This window comes from Desarmillaria tabescens, assembly GCF_030435595.1.
Source record: "Desarmillaria tabescens strain CCBAS 213 chromosome Unknown EV420scaffold_77, whole genome shotgun sequence".
NCBI lineage: Eukaryota > Fungi > Basidiomycota > Agaricomycetes > Agaricales > Physalacriaceae > Desarmillaria > Desarmillaria tabescens.
In genome coordinates this window covers 52,258-73,252 of record NW_026848376.1, presented here as the reverse complement: position 1 = coordinate 73,252, position 20,995 = coordinate 52,258, and the positions used below count along the sequence as shown (strand labels likewise).

At 48.8% G+C, this 20,995-nt stretch overlaps 9 protein-coding genes across 9 annotated transcripts; 5 read left to right on the top strand and 4 right to left on the bottom strand.

Annotated features, from left to right (window-relative positions):
* Positions 1–44: 44 nt before the first annotated feature.
* Positions 45–1,333, bottom strand: EV420DRAFT_1731141 (uncharacterized protein; the record flags this gene model as incomplete). Its single annotated transcript, XM_060479922.1, has 1 exon — positions 45–1,333. The coding sequence occupies one exon, from the start codon at positions 1,331–1,333 to the stop codon at positions 164–166; it is 1,170 nt and encodes a 389-aa protein (XP_060323569.1). The 3' UTR covers positions 45–163.
* A 194-nt stretch (positions 1,334–1,527) lies between these two features.
* EV420DRAFT_1581795 (uncharacterized protein) lies at positions 1,528–3,549 on the top strand. Its single transcript, XM_060474682.1, has one exon. The coding sequence runs from the start codon at positions 1,661–1,663 to the stop codon at positions 3,236–3,238; it is 1,578 nt and encodes a 525-aa protein (XP_060323568.1). The 5' UTR covers positions 1,528–1,660; the 3' UTR covers positions 3,239–3,549.
* A 2,246-nt stretch (positions 3,550–5,795) lies between these two features.
* On the top strand, positions 5,796–7,514 carry EV420DRAFT_1133591 (uncharacterized protein). Its single transcript, XM_060465994.1, has 3 exons — positions 5,796–6,337; positions 6,392–7,122; positions 7,187–7,514. Exons 1-3 carry the CDS (start codon positions 6,040–6,042, stop codon positions 7,358–7,360), a joined length of 1,203 nt encoding a protein of 400 aa, XP_060323567.1. The 5' UTR covers positions 5,796–6,039; the 3' UTR covers positions 7,361–7,514.
* EV420DRAFT_1133600 (S-adenosyl-L-methionine-dependent methyltransferase) lies at positions 7,515–9,117 on the top strand. The gene is made up of 5 exons (XM_060465995.1): positions 7,515–7,833; positions 7,889–8,130; positions 8,191–8,645; positions 8,707–8,760; positions 8,820–9,117. The coding sequence occupies exons 1-5, from the start codon at positions 7,669–7,671 to the stop codon at positions 9,014–9,016; spliced, it is 1,113 nt and encodes a 370-aa protein (XP_060323566.1). The 5' UTR covers positions 7,515–7,668; the 3' UTR covers positions 9,017–9,117.
* A 58-nt stretch (positions 9,118–9,175) lies between these two features.
* On the bottom strand, positions 9,176–11,210 carry EV420DRAFT_1133605 (uncharacterized protein). The gene is made up of 3 exons (XM_060465996.1): positions 11,055–11,210; positions 10,929–10,995; positions 9,176–10,872 (listed from the first exon to the last, which is right to left on the bottom strand). The coding sequence occupies exon 3, from the start codon at positions 10,859–10,861 to the stop codon at positions 9,218–9,220; it is 1,644 nt and encodes a 547-aa protein (XP_060323565.1). The 5' UTR covers positions 10,862–10,872; positions 10,929–10,995; positions 11,055–11,210; the 3' UTR covers positions 9,176–9,217.
* A 697-nt stretch (positions 11,211–11,907) lies between these two features.
* On the top strand, positions 11,908–13,028 carry EV420DRAFT_1315910 (uncharacterized protein). Its single transcript, XM_060468669.1, has 2 exons — positions 11,908–12,198; positions 12,259–13,028. The coding sequence occupies exons 1-2, from the start codon at positions 11,983–11,985 to the stop codon at positions 12,892–12,894; spliced, it is 852 nt and encodes a 283-aa protein (XP_060323564.1). The 5' UTR covers positions 11,908–11,982; the 3' UTR covers positions 12,895–13,028.
* Positions 12,992–15,563, bottom strand: EV420DRAFT_1581787 (uncharacterized protein; the record flags this gene model as incomplete). Its single annotated transcript, XM_060474681.1, has 7 exons — positions 15,321–15,563; positions 14,892–15,267; positions 14,298–14,841; positions 14,020–14,252; positions 13,836–13,970; positions 13,478–13,790; positions 12,992–13,166 (listed from the first exon to the last, which is right to left on the bottom strand). Coding segments are annotated over exons 1-6 (1,767 nt in total), but the record flags the coding sequence as incomplete, so codon positions are not given.
* Positions 15,564–16,666: 1,103 nt separating this feature from the next.
* Positions 16,667–18,871, top strand: EV420DRAFT_1650532 (MFS polyamine transporter; the record flags this gene model as incomplete). Its single annotated transcript, XM_060478465.1, has 13 exons — positions 16,667–16,793; positions 16,845–16,965; positions 17,023–17,140; positions 17,191–17,368; positions 17,430–17,535; positions 17,592–17,718; positions 17,769–17,958; positions 18,017–18,160; positions 18,219–18,352; positions 18,411–18,433; positions 18,491–18,584; positions 18,638–18,760; positions 18,812–18,871. The coding sequence occupies 13 exons, from the start codon at positions 16,667–16,669 to the stop codon at positions 18,869–18,871; spliced, it is 1,545 nt and encodes a 514-aa protein (XP_060323562.1).
* A 173-nt stretch (positions 18,872–19,044) lies between these two features.
* EV420DRAFT_1631648 (beta-ketoadipate enol-lactone hydrolase) lies at positions 19,045–20,639 on the bottom strand (the record flags this gene model as incomplete). The annotated part of the gene is given in 5 exon segments (XM_060476163.1): positions 19,045–19,498; positions 19,527–19,950; positions 20,007–20,378; positions 20,429–20,497; positions 20,517–20,639. The coding sequence occupies 5 exon segments, from the start codon at positions 20,637–20,639 to the stop codon at positions 19,176–19,178; spliced, it is 1,311 nt and encodes a 436-aa protein (XP_060323561.1). The 3' UTR covers positions 19,045–19,175.
* Between the last annotated feature and the right edge of the window lie 356 nt (positions 20,640–20,995).

Sequence of the window (20,995 nt, the reverse complement as noted above, 5' to 3'; positions counted from 1 at the left end):
AGTCTCCCTTCACGCCGCAAAATGCCACGACATAGGTCCTTCCACTCTGTTTGCATCGTTTCCTCAGTCAGTGACGCTAGCGTCCTTGTTCCGAACACCTCCACTACGAGAATACTACGAAACATGAGCCTGAACGCGTCCAGTTTCTCCTTGCGCGAATGAATCATTCGGTTGAGCTGTCGACCCAAAAATTCGTTCTATCGTCATGGAAATCAATTGTCACATCCTTTAAATGGGGGACGACGGTGGAGCTGTCATCCCTCCAAGTCAAGGCGTTCAAGATGGGGTTCACCTCAGACAGGGGAACACGGCGAAGGATCAAGGATGTTAGCGAGGGAGCCGCCTCTAAAAGAGGAAGAAACTCCCCCAACTTGAACGTAAACTTCAACTCGAGTCGTTTCAAGGGTTTATGGGATCGCAACACCAGGCCAACAAGGGGCTCTAGTCCGCCTGTGCCTCCGCACCCGTAAACAACCGAAAGATCCTCCAAATTGGAAAGTGTGACGTTATCGAATGCTCTTGACGCATGAGTTGTGGATAGCTTGCGGATACCGGAGTGAGTGACTTCAGGTGAGGATAATCCTATGAGATCTCCGTTGAAATCGAAGGAGCACTCTGTGAGATGCTTTGCATCTCGGAGGACTTTAATGAAATCGGCCGTGTTAGACGGTCGACAATGCAAGGATCGAATAGTCCCAAGAGGAAAGGATGGGTTCATGTGAGGAGACAGCACAAGACTCTGAAGTAGCGGTGCACTGACCAATATCTCGAGGAACTTATCTTCGATCCGTGCTGGGATATCCAGCTGTAGTGAGCGCAAATTCTCCAACTCTGCGGCTACCCCGAGAGCACGCCAAACGTCTCGACCCAAATTATTCTCAGAATAAAAGTCCACATAATAGTTCGCGCGAATGATAGCTGACTCCCAACGAGATCTTGACTTCCACACCTCCCCGAATACTTGTTCGCAGCCACGGGTGAAGAAGCAGACGGAAATGTGTAGAGGGGAAGATTGGGAACGAGCAAGAAAAAGTCGGAGGAGGACGTGAGCATTGTAAATATTTCGGACGTCGTCGGTGAGATTGAGAGTCGACCAGGCCATCGGAGAATTGAGAGAAATGTGACGCCATTTGTTACACACCCTGCTGACCGTCCAAGGTGCGCCGTTCAGGTCTAAATGGTTACGCGTTTCATGGCTGAGCATGCCGAAGATGGAAGACAGAAGCTCGAAAGGCAGCTTGTCGACGGGGGGCAATACTGCGAGAAGATTAGAATCAATATTTGATGCGTCTCTGGCAGGAAAATGCCGACTTGGGACGTGCGCACCTTTCATTTTGAGCGGTGCGACAGGAATTTCCAAGGCTGCACCTAAAGTTATTGTTGACTACAGCGTACAATTGGTACGTGGTAAAATCGTCGTAGTGGCAGGTAGAAAAAAAGCTGTTGGGCCGAAGGGCACTTAAATACACAAGTCATCGGTGTTTGCCGGCGGTACCGATACTTTTCTGGGGCCTCTTTTCTGCACTGCTAGTCACTCAACAGTCATTTGCAAAATTTGGACAGATCGCTTACTGCTATTCTTGCCGTTCAGTTAAAGGGTGATAGTTGTAAAGCTCAAGGGCCATTGCCGTAACTGAATTTCTCCTTTAATTACAGGTCAATGACTCCTTTCTACTCAGTCTGGTCTCCGTGCACGGACTGCCATTGCCCAAATCATCACGTACCCTCTCACAGCTTCCCTCCCGAACGGCATTCTCTAGACAATTCTAATTTTGCGCATCTGATGCGCTCAAACGAGCCGCCTTTGCCTGCCGAAGCGGACACGCTGAATGCCATGATATTGTCTTATCAGGCGGAATTGAAGGACATCGATTCGGAAGAATCAAACCTAATCACACTGTCTATGGAAATGAGGGATAAAATAGCTCTTCTTGATCAGAAGGTAGAGCTACTACGGGAGGAACGCATACGAATATCCGAGGCAATCAACCAAAGACAGCGACTTCTCAGTCCCATTCGCCGGCTTCCCACTGAAATTCTTTCGCGCATATTTCTCCAGACTATAGAATACCCAATTAAAGCCGCCCGGACAGATACTACGGATATGTGGTGGAAGTTCCAACGTGCCTGCAGCGCTCCTTGGTTGATTGCACTGGTTTCCAGACACTGGAGAGAGGTGGCATTAGACTTTCCGCAACTTTGGTCCTACGTGAATATTTTAATCACGGATAAGACCTTCACAGAAGGCACCTATGGATTCGCTCAACGGATTGGCGAGCACATGCTTCGCTCCGGGAGGCACAAGTTATCGGTCTGCATTGCCAACGATCCGGATAACTCAACGTTCGAGGAACTGCCATTGCCTTTAGCCACAATACTTTGCTCAATTGCAAATCGGATACGCGACCTCTGTCTCTTCCTTTCGTCCTCAATATTTGTCAATTTACCCCCTCTACGATTATCTTTACCCCAACTCGAAAGACTCTCCGTTCTTTGCATAGACATCACGATTTTGAACCACACGAACTTGCGGATTTTCGACTTCTGCCCGAAACTCTATTACATAAGAGTTATGGATATAGCTGCGGTCTCGGAGGTGTTCGATCTCCCTTGGGTTCAAATTACACAGTTTAAAAGTAAACATACGCACTCCAAAGATACCCAGCCCGGCCCGACTTTCGATGAGGTGCTCGGCTTTCTTGCAGCGGCCATTAATCTAAAGGAATGCTCCATTCAGTGCGAAAACAGGGGAGATGACTTGTTACACGCTCCAGTTACGTGTCCAAAGCTCCACACTCTCACACTTTCGGGGATACACCACCACTGGCGGTACGATTCCGTTGCCTTACTCTTGGATAAGATTATACTACCGTCCCTAACAACCTTATTGGTATCGGGAAAAGTAGGGCACGAGGATCGTGAACCGGCAAGGACGTTCAGTGCCATTGGGGACATGATTTCCCGGTCGAAATGCAGCCTCAAGGTGCTCCATTATGACCATGGCAGTCTTCTGCCAGAGCATTTCATTGGTTTCCTTCGAAACACACCCACCTTGGAAGATTTTCGTCTAACCGGCAGTGCACTCGACGCAGATACCGTTACCGAACAGAACCTCATGGAGTTGACAGTGAAGCTCGACGGAGCGAAACCTCTCGTCCCAAATCTTCACACTCTGTTCCTTGACGGCACCATAGCATTTCCCATGAAGGCGTTCGCTGAAATGGTAGAGTCACGATGAACCTTGGCAGACGTTTTGTCTCCTCCCGTTTGCCAGCTACGGAACGTTAGCGTCTGTACGTCTGTCCGGGTGGATGAGACGGAGGAAGGAAATGAAAAGACCTTGGCAGACGTTGCTGCTCTTTCCATGCTGAATGCTTACAAGGCGCAGGGCTTGGTGGTGACAATGAGCAGTCGACAGATATAGCTCTTGGAATAAGAACGGACGAATGACTATTTTGTTCTTATAGTATATCTTATTAAACGTCTTCTGGCCGTCACTCTATCAAGGAACGAAGAATGGACGGATGGAATTAAGACATCCTGGTAATCCAACTTTAATCTGTGGTTCGTTCCGTTCCTCATCCCCCTTAGGTAGTCGAGGTGAACTTCAGTCATCCTGCGTGACCTGTTACCGTCGAACTTGAAGCCATCGGTGCTTACCAGAGGTGCTTTGATCTTCCTTTTGCTCGCTTCTACTTTGAACGTTGAACGTTGATCTTGGCAGATGGTTGACAAATTTTTGGAAGAACAGTTTGAGAGGGGTGCAAAGTTATTATTAGCAGCGACGCACTTCATGCCACGGCAGTGTGTACCGCGGCCGCTGGTCCTTGTTTGCTCGTAAATTAAACCTTGAAGACTTCATTCCATTGGGCCGGTACCAACACCAACACCAACACCCCGGGGACTGTGTATTCGATACTCTGTGCTCGGCCTTACCCTCGCGATATATAGACTCCCGATACTCTGCAGAAATTGTGTACAGAAGTTGATATGCCGTATGCAGCATTAACTAGGCCCGTTTTAGAAGAGTCCATGCTAGTTCGTGTCGACGAACGGATCGAAATCTTCCAGGGAAGGAACGGTGGGAAGATCCTAAGAGGAATTCGCATTATTTCGGAACCTAGTATGGTCTGTTGAATTTTACTCGACACCTTATTACCAACCACCTCGATTCTCTTGGTCCCCCGCGCCACCGTCATCTCTCTCTTGAAGAACATGTCACACAGTGATGGGTGAGCAGCGAGCGATAACATTGAGATTCCCCTTGTAAAGCTTGACTTTCATTTACAGCTCAGATTACTGTGATAGTGATGAAGATCTTCATCCTGGTGATGCCCAGAAAAGTATCCCGCCTCGAGGACATGCAAAAATCAGATTAAATCTTGCCCGTACATATGGCCGCGCCAACATCTGGAACCCTACCAGCGGCGTTCGGGAATTAGTGCAGAACTGGTTCGACGGCATCCTCCAAAAGCACCAGGTCGAGGCAGATGAGGTGGAAGTTGTGGAAAAGACGCGCGGCAAGAAATCAGAAAATTGCAACAACACTCTTGTCTCCGCAGACCCACATCCAAAAAAAATTGTCTTCTCAGCCTCCATTCCTCAGCAGTCGAACGGAGGGAAACCTCCTTGCGTGGCTCAAATCATCTTCACAGATCACGAAAATCCATTGCGCAGGAAGCTTGAACTTATAAACTGTGATGTAGCCTTACTTCGAAAAAATCTTCTCATGGGGCAGACATCAAAGCAAGAAGATGCGAATGCTATCGGAGGACACGGAGAAGGGATGAAAGTAGGTAAGGGAGACTTTCGTATTACTATTTGCTTCGACAGATGACGGCTACGACGCGATACTCATTCGAGCTTATAGGAATCCTGGCCTTGAGACGCAATGGCTATAACGTCGTCTACCACACCAACTCCGAGCGGTGGGGTTTCAAGCATGAATACGACGAAAATGTTGGGGAACATAGCCTTGTCGTTCGCTGTACAAATGCTCGTTCTACCAAGGATGGTTGCGTTCATCGTTGTGACAAAGACACGCACGTTCTTGTTGAAGGGCTTTCGTTGGAGGTCATTAAACTCAACCACTTTCTCTTTCTCCGCCCTCCTTCAGAATCCTCTATTCTCCAGGATAAGAATTCCCACAGTCCTGAATATATATGCACCGGTGACGGGTTCCATCGAAGGCTATATATCAAGGGCATTTTTGTGAAGGAGTACTCGTCAGACACTCGCAACCACATCTACTATGGATACAACATCACAGGCTACCTACCATTAAATCGGGATCGAGATCTACCAGAGGGTAATCAGCTAACTTGGACGATTTCTTCGATATGGGCGACCCTGCTTTACGACGAATATACGAGTGTGTTCAACGGGCAGAGTACCGTCCCTTCTCCACCCGATTCAGCCTCCAACCGATACTTGGAACTCTTCGAAGAAGACGAAAAATGCATTGACATAGCAGATGCTGACCACTACTTCAGGCCTGGGGTATTTCGAGGGAAGGAGATTGCAAAGCTTCTAATGTTCACGTTTCTCTTACGAAAACGCGGAGCGAACAGCGGGAGAAAAATATGGTTATATGGCAAGAGCACAGACGATAGTGAACGGCAATGTCGGATCATCCATACTCTGCAGCGTCTACCCGTAGCTCTACCGGATTCATTATACAGGCTTTTCGACAAACATAAGATCATTCGGACGGCAGATGCCGAACGACAACGGTTGTTCCAAATACGCCCGGATACTACCGCATTCGAATCGCAGTTTGCATTTCCTCATCATGTACGGCACCTCCTTAACGTGATCCGGGTCTCTCATTCGTCTACCCAACACCTTGAATACGTCTGGAAGGATGCCAAGGACATCAATTTGGACGTGTTCCTCACGGGAACTACATTGTATCTGAACGACCGGAACCTTTCCATTGAATACGTTCACAAGACTGCCAGCGCTGTGTCACCTTGTGTTGCCTATGATTCGAGGTCAGAAGATGATGACGATAATACTTTTACATGCGATTGCTCTGTCATGGATCTTGTATCCCAGATTGCTGACAGCACGATGACTAGGCTGCCGCGTCACGAGATACGCGCTGCTAACGCTCTAAATCGTAGTCTCGTTGCACTCTTTCCACGATCTTTGAAGATAAAGTCTCCCCCGCGGCGTTTCGGCTATCCCGACAGAATGGAATTGACTTGGACGTGTTCGGCCCCCTCAGCTTTCACTGTTGTCGTCAAGCCTGGGAGGCAGTCGCTGAATAATGAATTGAAAGTTCCTGTTGATGATCAGGAGGAAGCCCAGTGGGACGCATCGGTAAACCATAGCGGTAAGTCATGCTGACTGATCACACGCTAGAATAGCTTGCTGACCATAGAGATAGGTGATGCTGTTTCCGACATCAGTTATATAATTACCACAGACAAGATGGCGCTACTATCCGACTATCACCCGGGACGCGTCTATACCATTCAGGTCTACGCAAATCGGACTCATTTTTCCGTCGCTTACTCACAGCCATTTCTATTTGAATGCCCGCTGAATTGTGTGAACGAGTTGAAGGGGGAAATGCGAGGCGGCACCCTTTTCGTCTCATTCTCCACAGTTCGCGGTGCTTGTCAATATGAGATCATAACGATATTCCCTGACGAAGTAAGGAATACTGACTTGACTGATGGCACGGAGTGGTCCAAGGAGATTTTGGGGAAAGCGCCAATCCGTGTCAAGGTTTCAGCTATCAGTGCAGAAGGGGTGCGCAGTTACACACCTATGACTGTGGATGTCATTCCTGAACCTTCTGCTGTTGCTTCTGCACCTCCCCAATTATCTGGATCTCCTTCCAAAGTCGCAGCATCATCAGATAATAAGGACCCTCCCAAAGGACAATCTACCTCCCAGAAACCTCGGATACAGAAATCTAAGGCAAAAAGGCGACGGAAAGGGAAGAACTCATCGGGTGGACCTATCCCTGAACCAGATTCTGATAGTGAGGAATCGGAGGATGATGTAGAATATGAGTTTGTACAGGGCGAGAGTGAAACCGACGACGACGCAAGCGACGATGGCTGGACAGAACATGTTGTAGGGCGTTCCAAGCGGACTCCCAAAGTTGAGGTGTGCATCTAATAGCGTTGCGCTTGATTACACCTGACCTGATCTTTGACTGATATGTTGATAGACAACACTTAACCATGACTGGACAACAATTTGCGGAATCGAGGTCCATGTAAACGATATCCTTGAAGTCGAACTTGGATCCTCGAAATCTCAACACCGCTTCGTACATTTCCTCATCTACGTGGAAATGATTTCCGAAGTACAGAAGACTAATCGGACTCCAAATTCACCCTAGAGGGTCTGAAATATCTGAGTGTCCATGATTTTCTCGACCCTTGTCTAGGAAAAGACCCCCAAAAATACCGGCATGTAGAGAGTCTCTCAGAAGAAAGTCGGGAGTTTCTGCTGTTGCCAGATGATGCAGATCATGTCACGTCGGTTGTCTCTGTCGCAGACATCACAAAGATCATAGCGCATCACGGGAAACTCTCAGAAGCCCCTCACTGGGCGGGCGGGACGCCAGCAGGTTTCAAGTGTGAATGGGCCCTTCAGGTGAACAATCATGTTCGCGAGCACCTCTGTCCTCTTGCTCTATTGAAAGGGATGAAACGACTTGTACTCCCCAAAAAGCCTGTGCGCCCTACTTCATTATTAGCAACTGGTGACTTCTTTTGCGGCGCGGGTGGGTTTTCCGAAGGCTTTAAAATGGCGAATTTCAATGTAGTCGTTGGAATCGACAGAAATCTTCACGCGCACAATACGTGGAAGGTATGTAGTGTTTCCTATGGTAAACATCGTTACTCATTACCGTTCACCATGCTAGATCAATCACCCCGAAGCTGAAGCACATTTTGCAACCGTGGACACGTTTCTCTCCGAGCTAGAAGATGAAAATATAACGTGTCCTGATCTCACAGTAGCCTTGATTTCACCCCCTTGCCAGGGTTTTTCTGGAGCCAATCCTGGTGGCAAAAATGACGATGTCAATCGTAAAGCGTTATCAATTTCCACACGCATCCTGACGACCACCAACACATATTACGGATTAATTGAGAATGTTACTGGGTATGTGTGATTCACATACTAACCCAATGAGGCGGCAGCAATTGACAGTGTCTACATTAGGCTTTCTTTCCCTCCGCATCTGCACCATCTGCACGAGGTCATGATAAATTGCATGAAGGCAGGATATCAAAGTCGCTGGGCGATCCTTAACGCAAAAGAGTATGGCGTTCCTACCATTCGCAAACGGCTATTTCTGGTTGTCGCCAAACTAGGACTTACTATGCCCGCTTTCCCTAAGCCTACGATACCTGAAACAGGACCAGTGACTCTACGAGATGCGATAAAGGACCTCGATATTTCTAACCCCCGAGAAGACGCTAATTCGGGAAATCCCGTTTTTATGTTGACTCGAGAAATGCTTACGCCATATGCAGAGTTGATGGATGCTTCCGAAAGGATAGAACATCACGCTATTTCCACCGCGTCCGTAGCAGGTTGGCCCGTTGCGAAGTGGGACGAACCAGCATGTACAATTCGCACATCGTGTAGCAATCGTTGGGCATGTGTGCACCCAGGTAAGTGAGTTGCTTTTGAATATAGCCCTAACACTCACTGACGTGAAATTTTTCGAACAAGGAGGAGAAAGATTGTTGTCCCCGCGGGAATGTGCCAGGATAATGTCCTTCCCGGGTACGTCTTTGACTTTCTGATTAGTACAGTATACTTAGCGGGCTGATTTGCAACTTAAGATACATATTTTATATCTGGCTCAGTGACGGATCAATACAGACAAATTGGTAACGCTGTATGTATCCGCCATCATATAATTTATCATTTGTTTGTCATTCTCATCGCACTCGCAGGTTGCACCCAGAATGGCGTATGCTCTTGGAGAGGCTTTCATGGAGGCCATTCTAGCGGATTTTCTTTCGCCTGGTACCACTGAAAAATCTAAAGAGGCTGCATCAGGGATCGGTTCCGGTTCCTCCACAGTTCTAGGCAAACACGATCGTGAAGACGAAAACCCCGATAACGGTATGGGTCATAAAAGGTGCCACAAGTAATAGACGGTGTGATACTATTCGACTGCTCGGCTATTGTCAGCTACTAGTGTGTAATAATGATAATCGAGATGTGTTTAGAGCGTTCAGTCAACTACGGGACAGTAAATCAACAGCCCTTGTTCTTGCAAAACAAGATACCGTTCCTCCGCACCCGGTTCATCAAATTCAAAATCTTCCGGTAAATGAATCCGTCTCAAATTCAAAAACGACTCCTCGTCCTCCCCGCCATTTTTCCACCGTGACTCGATCATGTCAAGAAGGGCGGCCTGAGATACCGTAAAGGAGGCGTTGTGGAAGTCGAGGTGTCTGAGGGTTGGGAAGCGGTTATAACCGTTGACATCGTCGGCGGTGAGCTTCTTCATAACATCTTTCCCGATGTTTTTCAACGCTAACCCAATAGCCACGACGTCGGAAGCTTGAGTCAAGAAATTGAGGATACGGGAATTGTTTTCAGGGATTGAGAGGTCATAGTCTGGGAATCCTAAGGAGACGTTGTCAAGCTCGCGGCCTGGATAAGACAGAGATGTCGGCAAATCGAGTAGCATGCCTTTCAACCCTGGTTCGATGTTCGCACCAAATGCGAGCGAGTCCAGAGAGGGAAGATCCAGCATGTCAAATACTCCTGCCAACGTGTTCACTCCGTGCGCCGCCCCTTTTCTCTTCAAAGACAGATACTCAACTTTGGGTAGAGTAATGCGCTGCGATACGTTCAACTTCCGCGGTCCTGAAGGGAAAACGATTCGGAGACTCCTAAGTTTTTTGAGTTCCTTGAAAAGATTGAAATTCATATCGGCGTAGATATCGATAGAGAGGTACGTCAGTTGCGACCAGGCAAGACGAAGGCGATGGCTACGGAGATCCGCGTGTTCACCAATGTGCAGCCGCCAAAGGTTAGAGGCCATCTGGAACATTTCGAGGCTTTCCCGCTGTGAACTGGTAGGAAATGTGCCGCCGTCGATGCACGCCTCTTCGAGATTTTCTAGAAATGCTTTGCATTGAGCAAGCTGGTGGCAAGTTGCGGGGGGGACACGTATGTGCAAGTGTTTCCATTGCGACATGCTCGAGAGGATGATCGGAAAGGCATTGTGCGTATGTATGTCAACCATACTCTCGATTCGGATCGAAAGGGGAGACCTGCGAGCCCGCTGGATATGTAACCCAAGCTGGAGGGCAACGCACGCAGGGCGGTCCCTCTGCCTGTAATATACGTTGAAATCGAGGGAAATGCAGTTCCACAGCGACGGCATGGACAAGGCTACGCTTCTCCAGTTCCGACAAACATGTGTCAGCACCCACGGCCCACACCTTGGGTCGAGAGAATCGTGGAAAGCGAGTCGCCTCCCCGCATCGACCAGATCCTCCCAAGTCAATGTATTATGTAGAAATATTTCGCGAAGAATGTCGTCGGGGATGGTTCGCATAGGATGTAGCACGATTTTGGCATGTCGAAGGTCCTCCGCAGCCTGAGCTCGTTCGCCCTTAAGAGCATGAAGTAACTGATGAGTCTGTGCGATTCTTTCGTCCAAATCCGATACAATGAGGGGGAGATCTTCCTTCGCCTTACGAAAGGTTGCTTTCTCTGCTTCGAGTGGGGGAGTGTTGGTCTTAAGAAGTGCTTCGAGACGCGGATCCGGCGGTTCCCGTTTAATCTGAGGGTAAGATGATAGAAAGCCACATTTAAGGCACAACGGCTTCGGCGGTGTAGATGGTGGACTCGGTTTCGCCATCGTATGGTAATCTAGGGTGTGTTGGTACTCGTCAGATACGTTAAAGTCATCGCATTGGAGACCCAACCTGAGAATGATTCTGCACTTCAGTCGATGCGGATACGAGAATGGGAGTAAGGGCAATGCGACAATGTCTACGAGTGGCAATGAGCGACCGGGCCATTATTAATGCAATCCAATTGTGAACTCGTACCAAGGTGTAGAGAACCAGCTGTAAAACCTGACTTGAGATGAGAGTTTGGAGTAGCAGGAGGAGGAAAGGAGGAAGTAACGGGCCCTCTAGATATACGGTAGCTAAGGTGGTGTTTCAGGTATAAGGAACCAGAAGGGGTGCCGCCGACTGAAGTTGAACTTGACAAAAGAGTAGAACAATAGCCATTTGACTGATCCGCGATCTCGTGGTCGATTTTCCTGCCGGCCTCGGAGGTCCGACTCAGCGTAGACATTGGACAATGGCCCCAACACATTATGGACAAGGCAATCGCTATTGTTTTAGAGGCGGAATTTGAGTTGTACTTCTCCTGTCTCTAGCCGGGATCCTGGACATCGAACCAGCTTGGATATAGTATTGAGACCATGATCACCTACAGGTCCTCCCTAGAATTCCAGCACAAATGGTCGAGATTGTGATGCATAGATGATTCCGGCGGTGTGTATTGTAGGCACTTCTTTACGATGGATGTTTCCGGTGCAAGAGCATACTTCTTGCTCGCCCTGTTACGTACGTCATCTCTTGTGAAGCCCATTCGGTGACCACCAAGTAGTGAGAGCCAACGTTACGGAACAGGGCTCGGGATCATGAAAAGCACGACTCTGACAGCGAGACGATTCCAACTAAAATGTCGAAGTAAGCAATAGAGTACACAACTGAGGTGAATAGCCAGGCATCTTGGCAAATTCATCGAATTGCCAAAAATCAATGCTCCCGCTCAAATAGAAGAAAAAGATTCTGATTTGGTAAAGGGTTTGTCAGAAAGAGGTTCGTGAAAATACGAGATGGAAGAGATGAGGTACAGCCGGAACGTTCCGGAATGAACCCGGAATATCTTTAGTCCGCCCTCTTCTCAGAACACGTCGTCGATCGATCCTGGATTAATCCTCCAGCTTGACCAGCATCATCCATGGCAGCGCTGGCTCAAGCATTTGCGTACGCATTGCGTCCATTCGCCGATGCTCTTACTTTCTTGACAACCACTCAAGTTCATCCTACCTTGTTTCCTTATCCATGGGCTTCTACTCTCCATGCAATGCGGGTCTCCATGGCTTATCAAAACAATATGAGAAAATCAGGAAGCAAGCTTTCCTGGGGAACTTACATTGTGGGATATCTTATAATGGTGAATCCAAGAGAGTAATGCTGTAAACATATTATGTTGACTAACTGGCTTCCTTCCTAGTGCTGGGGAGGAATGGTCCTTTCGCACACTCTGCTATCCCTTCCGCCGCCAATCCTATTCTCGATCCACCCATACATAAACTACATCGTTCCTCACCTTGTTGTGACCCTGCTCTTCACCATCTTCCCCAACATCCTCACCAGTCCAAACCTTGATCTCGTGTTATTTCCCCTCGACGGTCTCCTCCGAGCCAACGCCGTAACAAGTACACTTGCCATGATCTCATCCAACCCCGCCATAGACAGCAAGCTAACTTCATCGGCACTATTTCACATTATCATTGGTGCGGTCGTTTCTTGTGGGGGCGGCGCATCAGCCGCTACTCTCAAGACGTGGACGTCAGAATGGAGTTTTGGGACTCCCGTGTTTTTACGGAGCGGTGTAGGATTTTGGGGATCGTTGGACGTGTGGGCTGGTTCTCTGGTGGCTATTGTGTATAGCACAATGACGATTCATCCGGCTTTTGATGAGGTTGTGCCTTTCGAAGTGAGGCCGGCTTTCGCGCTGAGCTCACTAGGGGCAAAGGCCGTTAGCAGCTATATCTATACGATACTCTTCGGGTTGAGAGTGTGGAAGGCTAAGTTGACGCCCGCGTCAGTGGTAAAGAAGGGAAAGGGAAAGACCAAAACTCAGTAGACCGAAAGGCCGTATTTTCTCGACCTTTTCAATGTACATAGTAGTCACCAATTTGTGTACTGTATGACGCATATAGAAGAAGATACTTCATATGCGCCGCTGACCCTGCACTCTTCGTACATGCTTTACATCCCTATGAAATACTCGCTGTGGTTAACTCGAAAAGGGTAGAAGAAAACGAAAACACTCCCTACTGCATAAGCCAAACCTACCGCAGTGATACATCGCGTATAGGGTTGTCGGTACAGTGCAGGTAAATATGAAAAGGAATTCTCGTGGCAGTTAAGACTATTTTATATATATATGGATGACATAGATAGAAATGGATATTAAAATATGCCAATCCAGTATTCACTCATCAAGATCAACCATCACAACATCCCAGCACCGGCATTCCCAGCTCTCTCCGTAGTCAAAGGCAGCTCTTCTCCCCAACCGGCACTATAACATTAGAGCGTACCCTCAGTCCAGGTCGCGGTGCCAAATTAAATTCCCTCTTCGATGACTGCATAGCTGCCAGCGCGTCAAGCTATGGAGAAACGTCAACAAAATCGAAACAAACATTATGTAGGAACCAACAAACCTTCTGCCTCAAATGAGGATCTTCCCGAGGCTGACCCGTTCTCGCTGCGGGATTGAACCCCAGTTGCTTGACCATCTCTGCGCTATAATGGCTCTTCGGAGTACTCTCTTTCGTCCTCAATTCGTCCTTGGGAGCTTCTTCCTTATCTCTCCGTTTCCTCTTCTTCCCATCCTCCTTCCCTTTCCTATCCTCCTTCTGAGAAAACTCCCTAGCTGCAATCACCGCTTTCATACCCTCCTTATCTCGGTCCAAAAGGGTTTTGAGGGCCTTATCCGCATCTTTAGGCGCGTAGCCGCTGAGCTTTAGCCTGTCCCTTCTCTACCAATATTCTCTGAAACCTCCAATGAGCTTGGACCATGAGCCTTTGACGACGTGTCCTGAGACCACGTAGGTCGCTGATCCATCCGCGTCCTCCGGCTTCAGACCCCATTGCCGCGCAGGATCGTAAGCCGGTTTGCGTTTCTTGATTGCGGTGTTTGACATGCCAGATGTCCTGGCAAGGAAGTCACAGCGAATCATTTTTCAGAGGCTATACTACTTACGAAGCAGAGAATTCAGGACGTGCAGCGCGACGACGTTCGACAGCATTCTGGACATGCCATTCACAGACATCGCTCACGCGTTTGTCGCACCATGAACCACACACTGACCCATCGCGCTTGAGGACTGTGCACATTCCCAGGTCTTTTGCTCGGCCTATCACAGTGATCGTGCCAACAGATTCCGGTGTCAATGCGAGGATATTGTTTGTGGGATGGGGACTACTTGTTGAATGCTACGAACGATCAGACAGGCCAAGTTGGAAAGGAAACGAGAATACCTGAAATGGTTTTAAAATTTTGGGATTCATCAGCGCAATGACATCGCCCTCCTTCAACTTCGACATTGATTCAAAGGCACCTCGGCTACCGCCCTTGTAAACCTTCCCCTTCGAACCATTCTCTCGCGTCTCTACATCAAACCCGTCCGACTCAAACAACGACAACGACAAAAACGCATCCCCACGTATGACTGCTTTGCCCCCAGTTGCAGAAGATGCCGAGCGTGACCTCGAACCAAAGTCGACGAGCTTCATGTTGACGTACTTCTTGCCTGATGGTTTGGGTGGCTCTTTCTGCTTCCCTTTCCCTTTCGCGTCTGTTTTCTTCCCTTCGTCGTCTGCTTCGATGGTCACATGTGCTTTACTGAACTTGATAGGACCACGTTCGGCGACGACCGCAATGGTAATCCAGTCACCGCACACAGGGACATCATAGCCTCGCTTGTCAGGAAGAAGTCGGACGCATGAGTAGAGTCGGGACGGGGAGATGTAGAAACGTCCTGTCAAATGATCTTGTAGGTCCTCATGTGGAAGGATACGAGAGCTAAAACAACTAGTGAGAATGAAAGCGATGAATTGGGATGGAGTACATACGAAAGCCGTATACCCGAATTTGGTTCCAGTTGCTCAAAATTGGGGTCGTCGAATGGTGGCTTGTGGTCGTAAGGGCCCGGTTCGAAATCTTCGATGAGAGCTAGCCTTTCATCGCGTTGCGGTCCAGCTGTTGGTTTCACCTCGGCAGGCTTGTCCGTAAATGCTGCTGATCGCAAGGGCTCAACCTCTCCGTCATCGTCGTCGGGGCTAAGGGACTTGTTTTTCGCCAGTTTGGCCAAAACAGCTGAGGGTGCAGGTTTTGGAGGCAATGGTGTCGCAACTTTGGACGATGAAGGAATTGGTGCTTTGGCTGCTGGATGTGGCTGGCGCGGCATAGCTGAGTCAGTACCGGTTTCAGAAATCTTTCGCTTCTTTTCTAGCATAGATAGGTTCACGCAATGCCCATAAAATAAGAGGCTGGCTACTTACTTGGAGACGGTGTTGAAGGCGCCAGCGTATTCCCTAGTTGCCGCTTCGTGTTCTTCTTTGGCGAGACGGAGACGTCAGACTGGAGCTGACCCTGGAGTCGCGCGATTTCCTTGCGAATAGCATCTTGTTTCTGTTTGGAATCTTCTGGCAACGCTAATGGCTCCATCAGACTGTCCGTGGCGGATGAGCGTCGAGCAACTAAGTCAGCGGCCGTTGTGATCAGCGGTGGACGTGCTAAGTTGGGCACGTGGGTGTGACTGAAGTACACGCGACTGTGACTATTTGCGTCTAGATCGATTTATATAATTATTCATTTATGGAATTCGTCAACTTAGCAGGAAGCACAGCCACTGACATGCTGTCACTACCACGACCTCGTCCATGAGAAAAGTGAGTAAATGCGGCCTAGTGTGTATGCAGTATCGTAATCATGGTCAGACTCATTAGTGCATCCGCTCAAACTATGGATAGCAGCTGTTGACCCCAGATTGACAGTTCATCCACCGCATCGTGAACATCACGTTTCAATTTGTGCATCTCCTCCCCCGGCTGTTCCTATTATACTGGCGGCCTAAAATCTGCGTTGCTGTTCTATCGAAGATTTCCTATAGTTTCAATCCAGCTGAAACGCTAGAACAAACACTCTGATGAATACTTTGTCTTATCCAAATTCCGTGTCCCTCTCAAGTTTCGCCTTCTCAGGCTGATATGCAAAATGGCAGTGATGTGTTGGTCCATGCGTCTAGGTTGTGTCTAGGGCACTGCGACTATCTTCTCGCAACCACGCCTCACAAGGCCTCGGAGTCGACTGCTGCAGTAAGACCTTCCTCTTAAGGACTCGGGTCGTGCTCTCCTTCATACAACCTATTCACTAGAAGAAAGGCACCGGACCTCGAAGCCAATATCTCTCCATATCTCGGATATGCCACGCTGCCATGCTCCCTTCTTGTATCCACAGACAAAGTGTCCAAACGCGTGCGGCCCACGGCCCACGGAGGGCGGCTGTCATTTCATTTACGGGCTTGCATCCGGGAGCTCATCTAGTCTGACAACGATAATGACTTTACCGTGTATGCGAGGACAGGGGCGGCACTTTTTTCACATGCTTTGCGTTTTCACCTGTCAGCTCCGCAATATCGGGCCATCCGGCTCCATTAGAACCGGAGACCACCCTTCGAGAACGCGCTTCAACAGTGGATCCATGGCGAACGTCGTTTGCATTTGTATTTGGGTATCCATCATGCACTGCGAACAGCGCTCATATAAATTGCACCTTCACTTCGTGGATATGCTCTGTGGTGCTCCCCTCGTACACAACCCTCGAGGTTCGTCGTCTTTAGATGACTATGAACATGAATCCGACTCCGCGCTCCTCCATTACTACTCTTGACGCGACACGTTCCTCACCTGCACAAACAACGGCGATAGGAACCAAGGATGGGGAAAATAAATTGCCCAATAATGACTCTGGATGTAAGGAGATTTACTCTCGCCATTCAAATGTTGCTAATCTCTCTCATGCAGCTTACGTCGACCCCAACATGGTAACATGGGACGGTCCAGACGATCCCAGTAATCCTCAAAACTGGCCAAATAGCAAGAAATGGATCGTCACTATTGTTAGCGTCAATTTGGCGCTATCTGTGTGCGTACAGTCTCTCGTTTTTATCGTTGCATTCGCTAAACCTTTCTTTCCCTTTAGTTCTTTTGCATCCGCGGCTCCCACGTCTGCTTTCGCTGAGACAGTCCGCGTATTCAACATCAACAGCGAAACGGCCTATACAATCGTGACTCTTTTCTTACTGGGATTGGCAATTGGGGTATGCGCCCGCTTCCTCCCCAGTCGCTTTTTCTGACTCTTCAATATCAGCCATCATTCTGGGGACCCGGCAGTGAACTATACGGACGACGTCCCATCATATTGGGAGCGATGTTCGCGTACATCTTATTCCATCTCGGACAAGCTCTGGCTCATAATATTGAGTCACTACTAGTCTGCCGGTTCTTCTCTGGCTTCTTTGGCGTAGCACCTCTTGCCGTTGATGGAGGTAAAGTAACGCGCTTCTAGCCCGGTTGCCTCGCCCTAACCACATGTATGATGACCTTAAGGTATAATTGCCGACATATGGCCTGCGATCGGTCGAGGTCCTGCCGCAAGCCTGTTTGCTACCAGCGTCTTCCTTGGACCTGTACTCGGGCCGCTCGTCGGTGGTTTGTAAGTTTAAGTTTATCGCCTCGACTTGTCGTCAAGTAGTCTGACCATCATCCTAGTATCGCCAGCAGCTCAGTCACATGGAGGTGGATATACTGGGTGATGATGATGTTTGCAGGCGCATGCACTGTGATGGCTATCATCTTCCTTCCTGAAACTAATGCGTCGGTGATCCTACTGAAGAAGGTGGGTTACCTCATCCTCACGTACCTCGTACTGAAACTCATTAATCACAGGTCAAGCGGCTGAGAAAGGAGGATCCCGAAAGCAATGCCCGTTTGTTTGCCGGACATGAAATGGAAGACTGGTCGATCAAAGGAATAGCACAGCGGACGCTTTGCCGACCGTTCAAGATGCTTCTACTAGAACCCATTCTCGTTCTTGTCACAGTCTACATCTCAGTCGTATATGCCGTTCTGTACGCATGTAAGGAACCTGTTCTTCTTTTAATAACCGTCCCATGTTTCCTAACGGCGTATAACAGTGTTCGAGGCTATCCCGATCATCTTCATCGAGACTCGTGGCTTCACACTTTGGGAGAACGGACTGATCTTCATTGGTGTCGGGATCGGCACGACACTGGGTGCTATAATCAATATTCTCTTGCTCCCTGCACTATCCAGAGTTGGTGCGGAAATGGAAAGGGTATCCGCCTCCCGAAGAACGGCTTTATGGCGCAATGATAGGCGCACCGTGTCTTATAATTGGCGCATTTTGGCTGGGATGGACAGGCCAGTATGCGAGCATAAAGTGGTATGTTCCTGCCATCAGCACGATCTTTATTGGGGCCAGTATAAGCCTCATATTCATGTCATTCCTGGTACGTTTTATATCCTCTCATGATGTATGAAACTCACGAGGACACAACACTCTAATAGAGCTACCTGCTGGACGTGTACTTGTATGTTAAAATCGCATCCTTTTTGGAATCCCATCGTTTACTCACACACTCTCCTAGGATCCATGCTGCATCCGCATTTGCTGCAAACACTATCATACGTTCTCTCGTGGCTGCCGCATTCCCCCTTTTCACCGTCCAGATGTATCACAATGTAAGAGCATCAACATCACATCTCTTAATTAAACCTACTTATCGTATATCTAGCTTGGCATCAACTGGGCGTCTACGTTGGTTGGTCTAATTGGCGTGGTGCTAGCGCCCAGCCCATTCCTCTTTTACAAATTCGGCAAACAGATCAGGAGACATAGCAAGTTCGCACCGTGTATTGTGAGTGATCCACAGCGGTTTACTGGGGTATGAGCTAACGAAAGCTGCTAGGATCTAGAAATTGAGAGGCAGCTTGAGATAGAGGCCGCTCAGGGCGAGAAGGCAGCATAATGATACCCTAGAACAACAGTAATGACGATCATGCTAGACGAATTGTATAATTTAACATGTAGATATTAGATACTTATACTAGTTGACATTTTAATTCTTGTTACATACTGACGATTATTATTAGTATGCATTTACGTTCGGATTTTAGATCTGCGCCAGCTCCTACTTATAGAGGTAAAATTTGGAAATATCATTGACTTCTTTCAACTTACAACATTCGACATCCGATCGTTTAAACTACAATTTTACGCGACACTCCCAAAAAAAGCGCTCAGCACCTCCCAATACCTGTCCGTGTTATCGATCATGGGAAGATGTCCTGCTTGTGGAATTTCTTGATATGCAACGTCACCCCCTTTTCTGCCCAACGCTCCTTGAGTGCTTTCAATCCCTTACCGACGTTTCCGCCGCCATCCAAATCTCCTGCGACAAGCAACGTCTTGACCTTACAGTCATCTAGCCCATCCGCATAGAGATCATACTCCATCAAAGCACCCGCACCCAACGCAAAACCATCCAAATCCGTGCCCTCTATCATCTCTTCTACCGCCTGCCGCCTAGGATGGATTATTGCCGATCCGCTTGGGAACCACCGTGGAACGGTGATATTCGCGAGCTCCTTCATACCTTTTTCCCTCGCGGTAGTAATCCGTACCCTCCCACGCCTCTTTGTTTCCGGCAGGCGTCTTTGGAGATGTATCACATGCGACGATACTCTTCGTGAGATGTGGGAATTGGGTGCCAAAACTGAGCGCGACGGCTCCACCCTGGGATACTCCAATAACGCTGTGCACTTGCTTGATTCCGAGGGACGCAAGAACGTGGGCGACGTCCTGCGCGAGGATCGGCATCGTGCAAGGTTCGGATAGCGAGGAGACGGAAGCGCCGTGTCCGCGTTGATCATGCAAGAGGATGTTGAATGCACGTGGAGGCGCAAGGAGGTACGTGAGGAGGGGGTTCCAGAGGGTGGTATTGGTCAGCAAAGAGTTGCAAAAGACGAGCCAAGGCGCAGAAGGGGAGACGATATAAGTTTTAGCATAGATATAATGTGAAGGAGACGAAGATAAGGGTATCTTATGCTACAGACCAAAGGGTGTAAGCATGGCAAGCGATGAAGTTAAACTGAATAGAGTACCTCTTGCTCATCCGCAGGCCACGGTACAAGATCATCGCTACCTCCACCAACATCAAGCGAAATAAGGAACCGAGAGACCATGTTATACGTAGCAACCACCGCGGCCGCTTCAACGAAGAGATCGTCGTCATCTTCAAGGTTCTTCTTCAGCGCATCGGTCAACTCAGGCGACACCTTGACCTTGTTGGTACTCTCTTGCGCGAAAGCCAGTGCGCTTCTCTGCAAAGCACTCAAGACTCCCCCATCTGTTGGTAGCCGAGACGTGTCGCGGATTACTAGCAGCTGTTCTGTTGTAAGTCCAGCAGATCTTCCCACATGTTCGTGGTGGATCCATTCATACGCTGCATGATTGTGTGCTGCAACACGGAGGATCTGGACGATTTTATCAGTCATAAGCCAACACTAGCATTAGAAAAGCATACCATGAGTTCTCTGACATCGCCAGAAAGCTTTCCCTTGGTTCGTATTGCTCCAAGGAGGGAATTCCATCCCTGAGCTACTGGTAGGCACATGGAGAAGGGTACCGTCGAGAGCGGTCAGTCCTCTTGCACCCCGCCGCTCACGGATAGCATCAGCAATGGGAGAGGTACCCACTGGAGGATAACGGCCTGGGACGAGTCGAGAGCTGGGCATAGCGGGATAAATGTGGGGAAGCACCGTGAGATGCCTTTTATTACCCCGCCCGGAATAACGCTATTCCGCTTTGATCGTTTGCCATAGTGCACTGCACTGCTACTACAGCACTTCTTTTGCTTTGGCAGTCCTTTGTTCCCCCGCACCCTGGAAGGGGCTGCCCTGGATCAGTTTGGCATAAAGGGGTTCGGTGCCATAGAACAAGCATGAGTGGTACGGACTCTGGTTAGCTTCCTTCTCAAGGGACATGAAAACCAGAATAAAATCCCTTCCCTACTCGCCAGCAGGTTCCAGCAAGATCGGCGGGACGTTATACAAAGGAAAGGGTAATCAGACTAAGTGTCACCCCCTATTCG